Source organism: Hemitrygon akajei, chromosome 1 (genome assembly GCF_048418815.1).
Source record: "Hemitrygon akajei chromosome 1, sHemAka1.3, whole genome shotgun sequence".
Lineage (NCBI taxonomy): Eukaryota > Metazoa > Chordata > Chondrichthyes > Myliobatiformes > Dasyatidae > Hemitrygon > Hemitrygon akajei.
Genome location: NC_133124.1, coordinates 12,703,378 through 12,723,267, shown reverse-complemented (window position 1 = coordinate 12,723,267; position 19,890 = coordinate 12,703,378). Strand labels below are relative to the sequence as shown.

Here is a 19,890-nt window from a genome sequence, read left to right as displayed (position 1 = left end):
AGAATTTGTCAGCTGCCCACCCACTGAGGTCACTACTTCGATCAGTTTGCATTAAACTGGTTCTAATCGTGCTTCCTCTTATAAAATTCTGTTCTATTTTTCTTGTGAGTTCTGCTTCTATGTGCTTGTAATTCTCCTGTAAGAAAATTTTTCATTATACCTGTGCATACATGTGTTTGTGCATATGGAAAATAAACTCTGCTTTATAACTTCTAGACAACTTATTTTAACTATACATGTACCAGAAGTTGCAGTCAATTTCATGTTGATGATCTTCTCCCTGCCCCCCACCTTAAAATCTGAACCAAATTGTTTCAGGACAGCTGGACAAGGTCACCAAAAACTCCTTTTCTTCAATAAGGAAGATCTTTAACATCTGCATGGTTCACTACAACAAGTTATCAATAAATACTGAATTATTTATGTATGATGCTATGATACATCATAGGATGTGCTGATACACATCATCAACGATGTAACCTGGGGTCATCAAGTGTTTTGGGCCTTTCCATATCACTCTCACTGAAACAACCCAGCCAAGGTTGATCAGGCCCTGGCTTGTGTCCCAGCAGCATTGATCCACGGGTCACATCTCTTGATCCAAAGCCTGAGGCTCGCTCAGCAGTCTCTTTTTGACTGCCCTGATAGTTCTTCTCTTTGCGGCCCCTGTCATTCCATGTAGAGGGTAAGTTCTGCATAGTGAACAGCCAGCAAAACCTCTACACCTCACCTCTGTAGGCTCACATCATGCCCTCCACCCCTGTCTCTGGCACTACTCTACTAACTCCTGTTATTTGGCTTTCTTACATTCAAGTGCCTCCTCAATCTGGTCTTCCCAAGGAACTGTCAGTTCTACTGTGACCACCTGCTTCAAGGTTTCTGGCAGAATGACCATGTCAGGCCTTGGGGACGATTATGTGATGAAGTTAGGGAACTTTAATTGCTTGCCAAGATCAACTTTCATTTACCAGTCAGACGCCGTGGCAATCAAGCCTGCTGGTGATCTGTGCTGAGGTTGTGGTTAGTCTCCAGCTTTGACAAAGGCTATGGGCTTTCTGGGTTGGTGGACAGGGCTAAAAAGAATTTGATCAATCTAACACATATTATAATACAAATAGATATTTGATTACCTGATTTTCTGCAAATGGAAACTTGGGCTCAATGGAACACAGTTGATCATAATACCTGAAAAAAAGACAAATCAGTTAGAAAATAGCATTTTACATTATCAATTACCCGCTTTCTTTTGTAGTTTGAAGTTGAACCTTACCATCCTAATTATCTTGCTCTCCTTAAAATAGTGTAATAGGATCCTGTATTTTAGAGGATCTGTCCTGGGACCAGCACCTAAGCACCATTACAACAGCACGTCTACTTTCTGAGAAGTTTGCACTGATTTAGCATGTCACCAAAAACTTTGACAAGCTTCTAGAGGTGAGCAGTGGAGAGTATCCTGACTGGTTGCAACATGGCCTGGTATAGAAGCATCAATGCCCAAGAACAGAGAAGCTGACAAAAATTGGTGGAGACAGCTCTGTCCATCACTGGCAAAGCCCGCCCCACCATTATTTGTTAATTTATTAATTAACTTAGTAATTCTCATAATTTATCTTAATTTTTATGACTCACACTGCTGCTGAAAAACAACAAACTTTGACATATGTTAGTGATAATAAACCTGATTCTAAAGACCCAACTAATCTCTGAGAAAATACTACATTCAAGTGACAGCTTAATTATGGATTCAAGTTTATTGAATCAAAAATTCAAACCAGGACTTAACACTTCTAAAAGTACTGAACATGCCTCAAATATTTTGCCCAAAATTATTTCAGATCACAACATTCGAGCAACTTAAAAATATTTCACTCCCAAGCAGAAATGACTGTGACCGATCAGTCTACATCTTAATTTTCCTACCAAACAGTTTAACCTGTAGTATTTTTACAAATGGGTTAATCACAGCCCCACTCCATTTGCCTACTTGCTTGTCCTTTCGATACAAGGTGTATCCTTGGATGTTAAGCTTCCAACTGTAATCTTCTTTCAGCCATGACTCTTCAAGATAGGTTCTTGATTAGTCGGGGTGTCCAAGATTATGGAGTGAAGTCAGAAGAATGGGGTTAAGAGGAATAATAAATTAGCCATGATACCATGGCAGTGCAGACTTGATAGGCCGAATGGTCTAATTCTGCACCTATGCCTTATGGTATTATGGTCTAATATTTAAAATAAAGTAGATCTTCAAAAGCTCAGCAATCCCTGTGCATTTATTCTTGAAAATATCCATGACTCATCAAGAAACACGGAAAACCTCTACTTGCACCTCAGCTTCAGGCGTTCTGTTCCCATGAAATAAGCATATTAATTCATTAAATGTTAATCCAAAGATCTTATTTATGAAGTAATTTGTAGAAGGATTAGATGGAAGAAAAATAAATAACTCACCCATTTGGTATTATGGTTTGAAAAATTTTGCATGAGAAAGTGAGAGAAGCAAAACAACCCTCACCTTTTTCTCATCCTCAGATTTGGCATGTCATCTACCGTAGATTCCGGATTTTAAGCTGCTACTTTTTTCCCACATTTTGAACAGCTTTGAACTTTGCGGCCTTTAAAACGGAGCGGCTAATACATGATTTTTTTCATGCCGCCTCGTAAACATTTTGCCTCATAACAGTAGACCAATAAAATAGATGAGTAGTTCACAGAGGTCCAATGAAATTGTACGATAAATCAAGTGCACTTTCACAATTAAATTATTGTAAATCAGTCATTTGTACTCACCCTCATCAACATGGAAAACACTCGAAGCATTGTGCTGCCTTATGGCAGTTATTTAGTTTATAATATTTTCGCTTAGTAATTCATTTTCTAGTTAAAGTTAGAAGAGTTTTAACTATATTTGTTTTCTGTACTACATCGCGGGATGCTATGACGTCACACCCGGTTTCGCGGTGTCTTGTGGGAAAACGTCGTTTGCGAATAAACGGAAAGGTGGGGGTCGAGCGGCGGAGCGAAACGCTGCTTTTAAGTTAAAGGCGATCAATAACTTTTCCTGGTAGGCTGCAGTATATATATTTTTTACCAGTCGTTAGGAGATATTGGAATGTTGTTCAGTAAAGAAGTATACGCAACGTATATTTAAAAGTAGCCGCGTTACGGGCACGGTTCGAAAAAAAGCATTTGCAATATGTATTTGTTTTTGTTACCATATGGATTTAATTAAAAGTTAAAAAATCCTCACGTGTAATATCTTTCTGTGTAAATATCTCATATTACAACGTGGGACACCTGCGGCCGAAAATCCGGTGCGGCCTAAAATCCGGTGCGGCCTTTACAATTAAAAAATTGATTTTATTTCTAAAATTAGAGCCAGCGGCTTTTAATCAGGTGCGCTCTGTAGTCCGGAATCTACGGTAATTCTCTGACACAGATGCGCAGTATCCTGGCTGGTTGAATTATGGGAACACCAACTGGCAAGATTGGAAAAGCCTACAAAAAGTGGTGGATACAGCCCGTCCATTACAGGAAAAGCCCTCCCCACAACTGAGCATGTCTACAAGCAGCGATGCACAAGAAAGCAACATCAATATTCAAGGACCCCCATCATCCAGGCCATCTCTCTTCTCACTCCTACCATCAGGATGGTACAGGAGCCTTAGGTCCCACACCACCAGGTTCAGAAACAGCTATAATCCTTCAGGCATCAGACTCCTGAACCAAAATGGACAACTTCACTCATCACAACACTGAACTAATCACTGAACACAACTTAGGAACTCACTTTCAGGGTTTCTGCAACTCATGTTCTAGTATTATTTATTTATTATTTTTTAAATTTGCAGATTGTCTTCTTTTACACATTTGTTCCTTGTCAGTCCTTGTTCATCTGTAATTTTACAATGATTCTGTTGTATTTGTTTATTCTGCTTTGATCTACCGTGGAAAGAGATTCAAATGAATCTCAGAGTAGTATATGGTGACATACATACACTGATAATAAATTTACTTTGACCTTTGAAAGGATAAATATTTTATATTTATTTAGAGATACAGCATGGTAACAGGTCCTTCTGGCCCAACAAGCTAACACCACCAAATTACACCCATGTGACTAATAAACCCACTAACTGATTCCTTTTTTGGAATGTGGGAGGAAACAGAGCACTGGAAACCACGCAGTTACAGAAAAACAAACAAGCTCTTTATAGACAGTGGTGGTAATTGAACCTAGGCACTCGGGCTGTAAAACGTTATGCTAACTGCTTGCTTCCACGCTTTCCATTAGTAATTGGATGTGTTTTCAAAGAGCTGTGGACTTCAAGTCTATAGGCCCAGGACAAGAAAACAGGATTAGGTTGAGAAGCTTTTATTTTGATCAGCGCATACATAAAGAAATGATTAGCAGTCCTGATATGATTGTCAAATAGCTGGTCAATAGGCATAGCATGCTTCCTTCCATAAAAAGTTTGAAAAACATAACAAGGGCCATCACAAGAGACCAGCTAGGTTTAGATAAAAGACGTAGAAGCAGAGTTGGGACATTTGGCCTATTTATTCAATGTGTACCACCATTTGATCATGGCTGAATTATTATCTCTCTCAACCACATTCTCCTGCGACACCCTTACTAATCAAGAACTTATCCACTTCTGCTAATACATTCAATAACTTGGCCTCTACAGCTGTCCGTGACAATGAATTCCACAGATTCACCACCCTCTGGCTAAAGGAATTCCTCCTCGTTGTGTCATGAATGAAGTCAACAGAGAGAAGTACTAGTAGACATGAAGCAGTCTCTCGATAAATGAAACAGAGTAGACATCACATTTGGGGACCCTTTCGGTGGAAGGTCTCCAATATAATGCCTGGTGTATCTTACTTTGCAGGCCTCAAACCATCAAATGCTCATCAGTTAACCCTTTCTTTCCCAGGATAACTGTCGTGAACCTCCTCGGTACCCTCTCAAATGCCAGCACATCCTTTCTTAGATATGGGGCCCAAAACTGCTCAAAATACTTCAAATATGGCTTATAAAATCTCAGCATTACATTCTTTCAGTTAACGGGAAGTGAAATGAGGTTAAAAAATACCCGGAGAGAAACTGGATTAGGGTATTAGAAATACATTAAGCAACTGGAAGGCTGGCTTGCAGTGGGATTTTACGTGATTCTGTATTAGACTTCTTGTTTTCAGTTTTTGTTCCTACCTTTGACTTACGCATACGAGTCATGCTTAAGTAACGTTTTTAAAAATAGGCTATGCAGTTGACAATAAGAAAGGAAATGACAGACTACAGAACAATTTTGGGAAATATCAAATGGACTTCAATCCAGAAAATTTTAAAGCAATGCATCTGAGGATGGTAATAAAACTAAAGTAAAAAGTGGAAACTGAGAAATTTAAAGTAATTAACATTTTAGAACACAGAACAATTATAGCACACAACAGGCCACTCAGCCCACAATGTTGTGTTGAACCAATTAAATTAGTAATCAAATGAGCAAACAAGCTGCCTACACAATGTCCATATTCTTCCATCTTCCTCAAATTCATATCCCTATCTAAACATCTTTTAAAAGTCCCTAATGTATCTGCCTCTACACCACTCCAGGCAGCACATTCCAGGCATCCTTCCCCCCCACCCCCATCAGCCCCGATTCTCTGTGTAAGAAAAAATTGCCCGTCACATCTCCTTTGAAATTAACTCTTCTCACCTTAAATACATGCCCTCTGGTATTAGACATTTGAAAGATTCTGTCAATCCTCTCTGTGCCTCTCATAATTTTATAAACCTCTATCACATCTCCCCTCAGCCTCTGCCACTCCAGAGAAAGTAATGCACGTTTATCCAACCTCTTGTTATAGTACATTGAGAAGCAGAGGAACCCTGGTGTACAAGTCCAAAGATTCTTGGAGATGCAACACACACAGAATGCTGGAGGAACTCAGCAGGCCAGGCAGCCTCTATGGAAACGAGTAAACATTTGACCGTTCAGGCCATGAACCTTTATTTGGATTTCTAGCATCTGTAGATTTTCTCTTGCTTGTGATTCTTGATGAAGACAGGTAGGTCATACAGTTAACATGACATATGGCATACCAGTGTTTGTTAGTAAGGGCACTGAATGCAAGGGCAGAGAGGATATGCTTCAACTTTATAATGCAGTCCTGGTTACCACACTACAGGAAAGGTGTGCTAGCACTGGAGTAGGAACAAAGGAGCTATGCCAGAAAAAGCCTGGCATGGTGCATTTTTTTTGAGGGGAGACCTGAAAAACCAGCTTTGTTTTCCATGGAGTAGCCAAGCTTAAGACAGGATATGATTGAGAACTATAAAATTATAATTTTATAATAGCCCTAGGTAATTTCTCAGGTAAGAACATGTTTGGCACAGCTTTGTGGGCCAAAGGGCCTGTATTGTGCTGTAGGTTTTCTATATTTCTTTATAGTGTACAATTAAGGACAGCAGAAAACATTTTCCCCATAAAGAAAGATAAAAATAAGATGACACAGATTTAGGGCAAGAGGTGAAAAAAAAATCCACAGGTGATCTGAAAGGAGACACTTTCATGCAGAGTACCTAGAGTACAATGACTGAGAGAGTGGTGGAAGCAGAGCTTCTCTTAAAACGCTGAGATTGAACTCACATGCTCCACTTGTACTGGCAGCTCATTCCACACTCTCACAAACCCTCTGAGTGAAGAAATTTCCCCTCATGTTCCCCTTAAACTTCTCACCTTTCACCCATGACCTCTGGTTGTAGTCCTACCCAACTGCAGTGGAAAAAACCTGCTTACATTTACCCTATCTATACCACTCATGATTTTGTCTACCTCTATCAAATTTCCCCTCAACCTTCTACTGTACATCAAGTTCAAAAACTTCAAAGTAAATTTATTATCAAAGTACATACATGCTACCATATTGTACCTTTTTGAAGGCACTTGCAAGTAAAATAAAGAAATACAATAGAATACATGATAAACTATACATAAAGACTGTCAAACAACCGAAGTACAAAAGAAGACAAATTGTGCAAATAGAATAAATAATACTGAGAATATGAGTTGTAAAGGAGTCAGCAGGTTGGTGTGGACATGTTGGGCTTCAATGCTGTATGGCATTATGATTCTGTGAAAAAGCACATGCTCTCCTTGCAAGTGCACAGGAAGTATTGCAAATCATGCCATAATTAGTCATCATCACATTCTTTCATACCAATTCCATAATACTGTAATGAAATGTTTAAAACTCAATAGAGATAGCATTTCAGGTCAGACCCTTCATCAGGACTGTTCGATTGTAATGCTTACAGTAAATAAAATAAAATAAAATAAATGAAATTTTAAAAAACTGTTGCAGCAAAGGTCTGCCTATCAAAGGATTCAAATTCTAATCATCTGGTTACAATAAAAATATTAACACAAGGAATTCCCTGGACAGAAGTGGCTAATACAAGGTGGCATAATTTTAAAATGATTGAAGGAAAGTCTAAGGGAATGTCAGAGGTAAGTTTTTACTTTAAACAGAGATGGTATGGTTGATGGTCAGGGGTGATGGGTGAGGCAGAAACATTAGAGACATTTAAGAAACTCTTAGATAGGTACATGGATGATAAAAAAGGAGGGCTATGTAGGAAGGAAGAGATAGACTGATCTTATAGTAAGTTAAAAGTCAGCACAACATTGTGGGCCAAAGGGCCTGTATTGTGCTGCTATGTTCTATGAAATAGGAGCTAGAGAACACCATGAGTCCTCAAGTCTGCCCAGCCACTTAGAGTTTAATCTGCCCCAGGAGTTAATGCCTTGTCTATGCCAATTCCACACAACCTTCAATTCCCTGTCCTTATCAGCCTCCTTTTCAAATAGCTGATCTACACAGATATGATCAATGGGTATGATAATGTCGCTGCAGCAATGCAACTTCATAAATCGGTTTGTTGTTTCATGTACTGAGGTGCAGTGAAAAACTGGTCTTGTATTCCATTCATACAGATCAATTCATTGTGTCACTGCACTGAGGTAGTGCAATTGGAAACAATAACAGAATGCACAATGAAGTGTACAGTAACAGACAAAATGCACTGCAGATAGGGAGCAAGGTGAGGAAATTGATTTTCATGCCGTCATGTTGGAGGCTATCCAGACGCAATATGAGATGTTGCTCCTCCACACAGAGTTTGGCCACATTGTAGAAGTAGGGAAGGCCATAGACAAACAATTAGTTATCTAACTTCCTGTAATTTCTCCCCCTCCCACCTTCTCTCTTTTTCCATTCCTCATTCTGGCTCCCATCTTACAGTTTTTCTCCCCACCTGCCTATCGCCGTCCTGGGTTCCCCTCCTCCTTTGCTTTCTCCCATCCTCTCCCCTCCTCCATCAGATTCCTTCTTCTTCAGCCCTTTAACTCTTCCATCGATCACCTCCCTACTTCTTACTTCACCCGTCCTCCACAGCTTCATCCTCAAGGTAAATTTATTAAAGTATATGTATGTCACCATATACAAGCATGAAGTTCATTTTCATGCAGGGATACTGAATAAATCAAATAACCATAACAAAATCAATGAACGATGATACCAACAGGGTGTCAGTGTGCAGAAGTTAACAAACAGAGCAAATACAAAAACAAAGAAAGAAAAATATTAAAGTAATAATAATAAATAAGCAATAAATATCAAGAACATGAGATGAAGGGTCCTTGAAAGCGAGTTCATAGGTTGTGAGAACAGTTCAGTGATGGAGTGAGCAAAGTTATCCCTTTGGTTTAGGAGCCTGATGGTTGAAGTTGTAATAACTGTTCCTGAACCTGGTGGTTAAAGACCTGAGGCACTTGTACCTTCTTCCTGATGGCAGCAGTGAAAAGAGAACATGCCCTGGGTGGTGGGGGTATTTGATGATGGATGCTGCTTTCCTGTAACAATGCTCCATGTAGATGTGCTCAATGGTAGGGAGGGCTTTACCCGTGATGAACTGGGTTGTATCCACTACTTTTTGTGGGATTTTCTGTTCAAGGACATTGGTGATTCCATACCGTGTTGGAATGCAACAAGTCATTATACTCTCTATCACACATCTATAGAATCTGGTCAAACTTTTAGATGTTTTGCTGAATCTTCACAAACTTCTAAGGAAGCAGAGGTGCTGCCGTGCTTTCCTTGTAATCTTACTTACATGCTGGACTCACTAATCACCAACCAGCCTGTACTCCTTCCCCTCCCACAACCACTTTCTTATTCTGGATTCTTTCCAGTCATGCAAAAGGGTCTCAGCCTGAAAAGTCAACTGTTTATTTATTTCCATAGATGCTGCCTGACCTGGTGAGTTCCTCCAGCATTTGTGTCTATTGATCTGGTCTATCAGTAGCTTTTGCCACTTTTGATGTTGTAGCTTTTCAATCAATATTTTCCTTGAATTTTTAACAACTGTAGGTTCATCTTTCTCAGTGATTCACTCTCTCTGATCAGACTATATTTCTAGTGAGTTAATAAATAATTACTTCAGTATCTGCCATTACAGCCGGCCCTCCTTATCCGCGGGGGATTGTTTCCGGGACCTCCCCGCGGATACCAAAAAACACGGATGCTCAAGTCCCTTATTTAACCTGTCTCAGTGTGGTGGACTTTAGGACCCTGGAGCTTATTTAACCTGTCTCAGTGCGGTCCCGCCGCCTGCAGTGTTTCTGCTCCGGAAAACGATCACGATTGAAAATAAAGTGGAAATAATAAAGCAATCGGAAAGAGGTGAAACGCCATCGGTCACTGGAAAAGCATTAGGCTACAGTCGGTCAACAATCGGAACAATTTTAATGGAGCACGTGAAAGGCCCTGCCCCGATGAAAGCTACAATTATTACCAAGCAAAGCAATGGTTTAATTATTGAAATACATACGTTTCTTAAGTGTTTAATCTGCATAGAAAGGTAAAATAAATTCTATATACTAAGACAAACGTCTGATTAATTGACGCTAAATAACACCAGATGTACCTGTTCCAACTTACTTATAATACCTAATACAAAGTAAATGTTATGTAAATAGTTGTTATATTGTATTGTTTAGGGAATGACAAGAAAAAAGTCTGTACATGCTCAAACAATGAGTGCTGGAGAGAGAACTTCCAGGTTTTCCTGATCCATAGTTGGTTGAATCCGCGCATGCGGAACCCGCAGATAAGGAGGGCCGAATGTACTCATTTACTGATAAGAGAAAATCTGCAGATGCTGGAAATCCAAGCAACACACTCAAAATGCTGGAGGAATTCAGCAGGTCAGGCAGCGTCCTGGGAAAATAGTATAGTCGATGTTTCAGGCCAAGACACTTCATCAGGTCAACACATTTACTGAGTTTACTTAGCTTTCCACAGATCACACTACATAACACTTCTATACTCTATAATTGAGCCAGAGAGCACTACAGCATAGAAACAGGCCCTTTGGCCCATCTAGTCTCTACTGAACTTTTATTCTGCCTAGTCCTATTGATCTGCATCTGGACCATCGCTCTCCACACCCCTCCCATCCATGAACTTATCCAAACTTCTTTTAAGTGCTGAAGTTGAACCCCAATCCACCATTTCTGCTGGCAGTTTGTCCCACACTCACAGTTCAAAGTAAATTTATGATCAGAGTGCATACATGACATGATATACAACCCTGAGGTTTATTTTATTGTGGGCATACTCAATAAATCTATAGAATAATAACCATAACAGAATCAATGAAAGGTCTCCCAAACTAGGGCATTTGACCAGAGTACAGAAGACAAATCACTATGCAAATACAAAAAGAAGAAATAACAATAATAAATAAATAAGCTATCAATATCAAGAACTTGCACCACCCTCTGAATGAATCTCCCCCTCATGTTTACCTTAAATATTTGACTTTTTAACCATTAAGCAATGACTTCTAGTTCTAGTCACGTCTAACCTCAGTTACATTTACCCTATCTAGACCCCGCATAATTAAGTTGAGGACCCAAGATGTTCATCCTCAAGCTCGGTCTAGAATTCTACAACTTTGTGTTCATTGCTCATGACAGGATACTTTCCAGTCCTGAAGAAGGGTCTTGTACCGAAACGTAGACTGTTTCTTTCTCTCCATTGATGCTGCCTGACTTGCATTGTTCCTCCAGTACTTTGTGTGTGTTGCTCTCAAGTTCCAGCATCTGCAGAATCTCATGTCCATCCTTAACTACAGGATCTCTTGTTACTCCTGCATTCCACATGAACAAATCTACAATAGCCGGTTCCAGGACAAGCACTATTTCAGGTTGTTCGAAGTATGAAAAAAAGATGGAGCGAATTCAAGAATAAAATGTCATTTAAAACAATGGGAGTAAACAATTCAACAAGCAGGTGTGGTCCTTTTTGAAATACAAATGATGTGCAATTCACAACTGATAACCAAGCGTCACTAGGAAATTTCTCAACAATGCTGAGAACGCTACTTTACACTGTCATGTAAGTAAGTGACTGAAGTTGCCTTTTATTATGAACTAAAGATATTTCCAATGCTATTCTATTTCTCTGCCTTCCATGCACCTGAAAAATAGAAGTTTGAACTGGAATCCTAAAAGGAACTCTTCACATAAAGCAATGACATCATTTAAAGATTCAAATACAGATTTATTGATTGTATGAACATTGAGACATATAGTAAAATGACTCATGCTTCAACAACCAATACTTAAGTCATTGAAAAGCACAGCACAGAAAAAGGCCCTTTGGCCCATCTGGTCCATACTAAATCATTTAAACTGCCTAGTCCCATCGACCCACACTGAGTCACTCTCCACAACCCTCCCATCCATGTACCTATCCAAACTTCTCTTAAACGTTGAAATCGAGCTCGTGTGCACTTGTGCTGGCAGCTCATTCCACTCCCTCATGAACCTCTGAGTGAAGGAGTTTCCCCTCATCTTCCCATAAACATTTCTCCTTTGATCCTCAACCCATGACCTCCATTTCTAGCTACACACACAAAATACTGGGGGAACTCAGCAGGCCAGACAGCATTTTTGGAAAAAGGTACTGTCAACATTTTGGGCTAAGACCCTTCAGCAGGAATGGAGAAAAAAAGATGAGTACTGTTAAAAGGTGGGTGGGGGGGGGGGGGGGGGGAGAGAAACAGTCTGATAGGTGAAACCGGGATGGGGTGAAGTAAAGAGCTGGGAAGTTGATTGGTGCAAGTGATACAGGGCTGGAGAATGGGGGAGTCTGATAGGAGAGAACAAAGGGCCATGGAAGAAACAAAAGACGGAGAAGATGGGCAGGCAAGAAGATAAGGTGAGAGAGGGAAAAGGGGATGGAGAATGGTGAAGGAGTGGACAAGCCATTACCAGATGTTCGAGAGATCAATGTTCATGCCATCAGGTTGGAGGCTATCCAGTCAGAATATAAGGTGTTGTTCTTCCAACCAGTGTGTGCCCTCGTTGCGACAATAGAGGAGGCCATGAATTGACATATCTGAATGAGAATGGGAAGTGGAATTTAAATGGGTGGCCACTGGGAGATCTCACTTCTTCTGGCGGACGAAGCATAGGTGCTCGGCAAAACAGTTATTTCCTTATTTAAGTTTTTCCTGTACGAAGAATATTCTGGAGCAGCCTGCAAGTGCTACCATACATTCGGGGCCAATGTAGCACGCCCACGATGTCCCACAGAACAACACAAACAGCAAAAACAAAACACGACACCAACAGAAGAACAAGTTCCTTCCTGATTCCTCCCACACACACATCCAGACAGGCTCCCTCCACAGAACAGGCTGTCTCCAGACCTCCAATCCTTGTACCAGAAATCTCAGACTGACAGACATGAAGCCTCCAGCTTCACACCTCACCTAATAAAACCGGACCGCTTCAGCTACTGTGACTCCTTTGGGTCTTTGACCTTCAGGCTAATATTGTAATCCAGTATTGCTGCAAATTGAAAAACCAGAAATTTGAGGGCAAAATTTTGAATTTAGATATACTAAGCACAAAGATTATAATCCTACATTAATGTCAAGATTTGGAAAGGCTGAAAGTGGAACAAAAGAAAAGGCACAGTACTGGGCATTAAAGTAATTGCAATCAACCAAGTATCAGAAAGTTATAAGAACTTTCATAAGAATTTACCTTATTTCCACCAATTTAAAGGAAATAAAAATTCCAGGAAACTCACCACATCCTCAAATCATGAGATCAATTTCTGCAAAATGTACTGGATAACAAGATATAGTCCAAGTTCAATCATATCCATGAACACAGCCAAATGAAACAGCATTCTTCTGGGCCAAGATGCAAAACACAGTACCAACAATCACACACAGCACAAGGCTCATATAACACATATAACTATGACAGCAGCAAAAACATACTGTGACAAAGTAGTAGTATTAGTAGTAGTAGTAATAATAATAATAATAATAATAATAATAATAATAATAATAATAATAATATCCAAGTCCCCATGAGTCATATCCCGTGGATTGATGGTGCTTGGGATGTTGTCCGGGAGCCACACTCATTTTGCACTCGTGCAGACACAGACCAACACAATGCAGCTCATCTTGCACCATGCAAGAAATATAAAACACTATTCAGGTAAACTCTGATCCTTTCTTCATGAGACTCATTTTAAAAATTAATTTCTAGTTCAGGTAACCAGCACCTTGAGTAACTTGGTTGATAGATTTCCTTTAGATCCTCAGAAAAATAATCATTCCAAAAAGGTGAGATTCTCTGCTGTTTGACCTCAGGTGACCAGTGTCGCAGAAAGGTGCCGCCCGATGTGACATAACGCATTGAGAGGAACAAGTTATGCAAGTTCCGGGTGGAGACTCAGGAATACCATCACACTTAGGATACTTTGTTGCTGTTTCCATAACAAATCCTAGCAATTCAGATTCATCAGCCAAAAAAACTCAATAGTGCATTCTCCATAAAGAGACACAGTGTGATAAATGCAGTACATATACAGCCTTATATATTCTTCCAGTATATATACAGCCAGCTACTTCACCAAATCAAATTTTAACATGCAAGTTTGCAAATGCACTATTTTAGCCATTTAATACAAACTCAACAGCATGTGTAAAAAAAACTAATGCACTTGCTATTCATCCAGTTGTTATGGAGGCTTCATTGCACAAGATCGCAAGTGGCTGCACAGGGTCATAGACTCAGCCAGCTCCATCACAGGCACAATCTTCCCCACCATCGAAAATATCTTCAAGAGCATGAGCCTTAAGATCCACACAGAATGATTCAGGAACAGATTCTTCCCCTATGCCATCAGAGTTCTGAACAGTCCATGAAAACTAGCTCATTATTCCTTTCTCTGCACTATTAATTTTGCAATTTATGGCAATTTTCTTTCTTTGCATTGCTGAGCCACTGCAAAAACAACAAGTTTCACACCAGAATCTGATTGCTAATGGAAAAGAACAAAAAGGGGAATCTATCTCCACAATCCCTGATCTCCATAAAACACAAGTCTAACTGGTCAAGTAATGCACCAAATCGTATATATGACTGTTCAACATTTGCCATTTAGAGGTAGACGTGCTACCCCCAGGTGTACAATATAAATCCACTTGGAGCCAACGTGACCCATTCAACCTCTTTCTACAGGGATGAATAAAATTTAGACTTTAAACAATTTAAACTAATAAACACAAACTACAGGGTGTAAGTTAAAGGTGAGAGGGGAAGAGAGTTGAAGAGGACTTTACCAGCAAGATTTTCCCAACACAGAGGATGGTGGGTATATGGAATGAGCCACTAGTGGAAGTGGTAGAGGCAGGTACAAGTACTAAAAGACATTCAAACAAAACTGTGGATGGGAAAGGTTTAAAAGGAAATGTGCCCCAAGTTTGTGAATGGGTCTAGCTGAGGAATGCATATTAATCAGCTTAAACAAGGTGGGCTGTGTAATTCTATTACTCAAAATTAACTGAGAATTTGGCTGAATGGTGTAATAACAACAACCTCTCACTCAATGTCCTATTGACTTCTGATTGTAGATTTCAGGAGAGGGAAACCAAAGGTCCCTGAGCCAGTAATCGTTGGAGGATCAGAGGGGGAGAGAGTCAGTAACTTTAAATTTCTGTATGTCACTATCTCAGAAGACCTGTCCTAGACCCATCATATAAATATTATTGCGAATAAAGTATGACAATGCCTTTTTCCTCTGGAGTCTGCAGTGATTCAGCATATCAAAAACCTTGGCAAAGTTCTACAGATGTGTGCTGGAAATTGTGCTGACTGGCTGCAATATAGCCTGGAATAGGAACACCAATGCCTTTGAGTGGAAAATCCTTCAAAAAGTAGTGGATTCAGCCCAGTACATCATGGGCAAAACCCTCCCAACCAATAAAACTGTGCCATGGCAAAAGCAGCATCCATTATCAAAGATCCTCACCACCAAGGCCATGCTCCTTTTCACTGCTGCCATCAGGTAGAAGGTACAAGTGCCTCAGAACTTGCACCACCAGGTTCAAGCACAGTTACTACCCTCAACCATCAGGCTCTTGATCAAAAAGGGGATAACTACACCCATTTAAGGATTCTCTTATCTTGCTATTTCATACTCGTTATTTATTGCTATTTATTTATATTTACATTTCCACGGTTGTCCATTGATCCTGTTTACACTTACTGTTCTATAGATTTGATAAGCATGCCCACAGAAAAAGAATCTCAGGGTTGTATGTGGTGACATGTATGTACTCTGATAATAAATTTTTACTTTGAACTTGAAATGGATGATTCAGGAAAAACTTACACCACAGGTGCTAACTATTCTCAGAGGGCTTCAGCATTTTCCTTGTAATTTGTATCACAAGTGCAATCTTTTGATTTTTACTCAAAGGTAACAAGTAAACAGAGGGCCTCAAGGTGGCTGTGGCTCAAGGGAGCCATGGAGTCATGTGTAGCTAGCCATCTGGACACAAGCTGGGGTCTGATCAGCCCCGGCTGGGTCACCTGGAGAAGGGTGTATGATGTTGAAAGACCCGAAACACCCGATGATTCCAGGAACATCACTGATGATGTGTCCAGAAGCATCAGTAGATGTATGCACACAGCTAGGGCTGTGTTTTTTTAAGTTAGCTTTAAAACTGAAGTTCAACCAGAAGCACATGTAAACAAGTGCTAACTTCCTCATAATTTGTTGTGTAGCATATCACAAAAGTCTGGAGGGGATTCCAGCAATTAAAAGATTAAAGTACACAATTTGTAACAGCTTTTCAATGAGAGAGAAGACTAGTGTTCTAATGATAAATACACCGGTAATATTACATCATCTAAACTTATTGAAAGGTGCAATTACTCCCATGGCCAAAACAAAACACGAAAAGTGTCCAGAACAGTATTGGTCCCTAAGCAGAGTAATAATTTTGAGTCAAAAATTACTTATTTTATGACTGAGGGATTCTATATTATGTCCTTGCACAAATCAAAATTCCCTTCCTCTTCAGACCTGATGAAGAGTCTTGGTGCAAAACATTGACTGTTTATTTATCTCCATGGATGCAGCATGACCTGCTGAGTTCCTTCAGCACTTTGTGTGTTACAACAAATTTCAGTATAAATCAGTGATGATAAACCAGATTCATAAAATTTATATCCTGAAAGTATCTCAGGATGAGAGCCACAGTCATTTTCAACATCTAACCATGAGACAGAAGGCAAAAATTAAAAAAAATGAAAAAGGGAAACGTGCATAAATGCTTTTCTTTTACAAAGACAGTACTTTCCGACCCACCCACCACCACCATTACATACACATCAACTAGCGTCACTTTATGTATACATATGTAAATAAAATAGCTACCTGTACATTGTAAACACAAGAGATTCTGCAGATGCCAGAAACCCAAAGTAACACACACAAAATACAGCAGGAATTCAGCAGGTTAGGCCCCAGCTCTGGAGGGTAATAAACAGTACACAATTCAGGTGCTTCAACAGTGCTCGTGAAGGGTCTAGGCCGGAAATGTCGACTGCTTATTCCTTTCCATAGAAGCTGTCTGACCCGCTGAGTTCCTCCAGCATTTTGAGTGTGTTACTTGTACATTGTGTTTTATAAGACTGCTTTTATAGTTATTGCTTTTATGGTGCATTTGATCCGGAGTAACAATCATCTCGTTCTCTTGTACACTCAATACTGAGTAATTGTGTACTTAACAATCTTGAGTGCCAATGCAGCGGATAGGCCCCTCACAAGGCCACGGCGTTGAATCTCCCCGTTCCGAGCAGCAACAGTTGGTTGAGTTAGCCACGTCTGGGTCCCTCCCCGGCCGCTTCCCCCTCCTCCCCCGTTTCGGAGCCCGCGGGGCCCCCGACCCCAGCCATGACCCACCTCAGCAGGATCTCCAGCGAGCTGTCGTGCTTGTCGAGCGGCCGGCCCACCGCGCTCTTCCGCAGTTTGTTGAGCTCCTCGGCGGCCCGCACGTACTCGGTCTGGCTCTCCCCGCTCGGGTAGGTGGCCGCGATGAACTTGCACAGCTGCTTCGACAGGTCCACCTCGGACGACTTCTTGAGCGGCACCGACACGAAGGTGGTGGCCATGGCGGCCTGCCTGTGGGACGGACGGGGGCACCAGGAAGCAGGGTAGGAGGGGAGGAGCAGGAGGGACGGCCCGAACCCAGTGACTCCAAACGTCAGGCTCGACGCCGCTTCCCTCACCGCATCCCGCCCACTCAAGAGGACGGAAGTAACACAGGGAGCTCCTTCAGTCCTTTCCTCTCAATCCATCCCTCAAAAGTTTATTGACGATAGAAAACTTGGAAATTATGATTCCCTCTTACAATGCTCTGGGCCAGCATTCGCTGGAGCTGAAAACTATGAGCAGGGAGGATCTCATTTGAACCTATCGATAATTGAAAGGCCGATAGTGGAAGAGTTTAGGACCAGAGGGCAGAGTCTCAGAATAGAAGGACGTCCCTTTAGAACATAGATGAAGAGAAAGTATTGCCTCACCTGGAAGGACTGTTTGGGGCCTGAAATGGTGGTGAGGGAGGAGGTGTAGGGGCAGGTGTAGCACATTCCGCTTGCAAGGATAAGTGCCAGGAGGGCGATCACTGAGGAGGGATGAATGGACAAGGGAATCACATAGGGTGCAATCCCTGTGGAAAGCAGAAAGTGGGGGCGAAGGGGAAGATGTTCTTGATGGTGGGATCGCACTGGACAGGCGGAAGTTAAAATTATGTGCTGGATGAGGAGACTGGTGGAGTGGTAGGTGAGGACAAGAGAAACCCTATCCCAGGTAGGATGGTGGGAGGATGGGTTGAGGGCAGACGTGTATGAAATGGAAGAGATGTGGTTGTGGGTTGCTTTGATGGTGGAGGAAAGAAAGCTCCTTTCTTTTAGTGGGATTTTGGAGGTAGGTTAGAGGTAGAATGTGAACAGGAAGCGCCTGTAGGTTGAGTTGTCAACAGTAACATTAACTCAGAAAACTGTTGAAAGAGGTTTATGGAAAAAGTTGTATGGACACAGCTCAGCACATCACAGAAACCAGCCTCCCCTCTATGATCCCTGACTATACTTCCTGCTGCCTCAGTAAAGCAGCCAGCAAATTCAAAGACACTCCACCTCCAACCCTGGGCATTCTCCCTTCTTCCCTCTCCATTCAGACAGAAGTGTCAAAAGCCTGAAAGCACGTGCCACCAGTCTTGACAGCTTCTACCCACTGTTTTTAGACTATTGAATGACTCTATTATGATAGGATTAAACTCAGTGAAATTTATTATCGAAGTACATATATCTTCATTTAGAATTCATTTTCTTGCAGGCATTTATAAGAAGGGGACCTGGGATAACATTGGAAGCTATAGACCAGTTGTGAATAAACTCTTCTCGGGCTTCCAGTCAAGTACAGGTAAGTCTGAGAAGAGTATATTCGTAACATACGCCGGAAAAGCACTAGATTGTTTTTTTTTAATAGACTAGTGAGTCTCACATCAGTGGCAGGGAAGTTACTGGAGAAAATTCTTAGCATTTGGAAAACCATGGCCTAATTGAGGAGAACCAGCATGGCATCGTGCAGGGCAAGTTGTGCTTTACAAACTTGACCAAGTTTTTTGACAAGGTGACTGATGAAGCTGTGGATGTTGTCTAGATGGATTTTAGTAAGGTATTTGACAAGGTCGCTCATGGAAGGTTCATCTAGAAGATTAAGAATCATAGGATCCATGGTGAACTGGCTGTTTGATTCAGAACTGGATTGGTCATAGAAGACAGGTTGGCGGTCAAAAGAACTTTCTCCAGCTGGAGGTCTGTGATGTTCTGAAGTGATCTGTACAGGGACCTTTACTGTATGGGTTGTATATATGTTAACAGGATGAAAAGCTAATGGGTGGGTTAGTCAGTTTGCAGATGATACAAAGATTGATTGTGTTAGAGACATAGAAAACCTACAGCACAATACAGGCCCTTCAGCCCACAGTGCTGTGCCAAACTTGTACTTACTTTAGAAATTACCTAGAGTTACCCAGAGCCCTGTATTTTTCTAAGCTCCATGTATCTATCCAGGAGTCTCTTAAAAGACCCTATCGTATCTGCCTCCACCAACGTTGCCGGCAGCCCATTCCACGCACTCACCACTCTCTGCATAAAAAACTTACCCCTGACATCTCCTCTGTACCTACTCCCCAGCACCTTAAACCTGTGTCCTCTTGTGGCAGCCATTTCAGCCCTGAGAAAAAGCCTCTGACTATCCACACAATCAATGCCTCTCATCATCTTATACTGTGCACTTTATTGCTTTGAGTTACTGCCACATGACTGGCTAATTAGGTATTTACATTAACGAGCAGGTGTTAATGTAGTGCTGTGCAAAACAAAAAAGATTAAGTTACAATAAAACATGTATTTAAAAAATAAATAAATAAATAATGTG

At 41.0% G+C, this 19,890-nt stretch overlaps 1 protein-coding gene across 4 annotated transcripts in view; it reads right to left on the bottom strand.

Moving 5' to 3' along the window:
* The window catches only part of pdcd6ip (programmed cell death 6 interacting protein), a 93,788-nt gene extending 76,145 nt beyond the window's left edge, over nucleotides 1-17,643 (bottom strand). For 2 of the 4 annotated variants that reach the window (XM_073036251.1, XM_073036301.1), the window contains exons 1-2: nucleotides 17,353-17,643; nucleotides 1,131-1,185 (exon numbers count right to left, since the gene is read on the bottom strand). In XM_073036251.1, coding sequence (XP_072892352.1) covers nucleotides 1,131-1,185; nucleotides 17,353-17,561 — 264 coding nt within the window. In that variant the 5' untranslated portion in view covers nucleotides 17,562-17,643. The remainder of the gene's footprint in view (nucleotides 1-1,130; nucleotides 1,186-17,352) is intronic. The other 2 variants (XM_073036358.1, XM_073036417.1) reach the window with 1 other exon arrangement.
* Nucleotides 17,644-19,890: the final 2,247 nt, after the last annotated feature.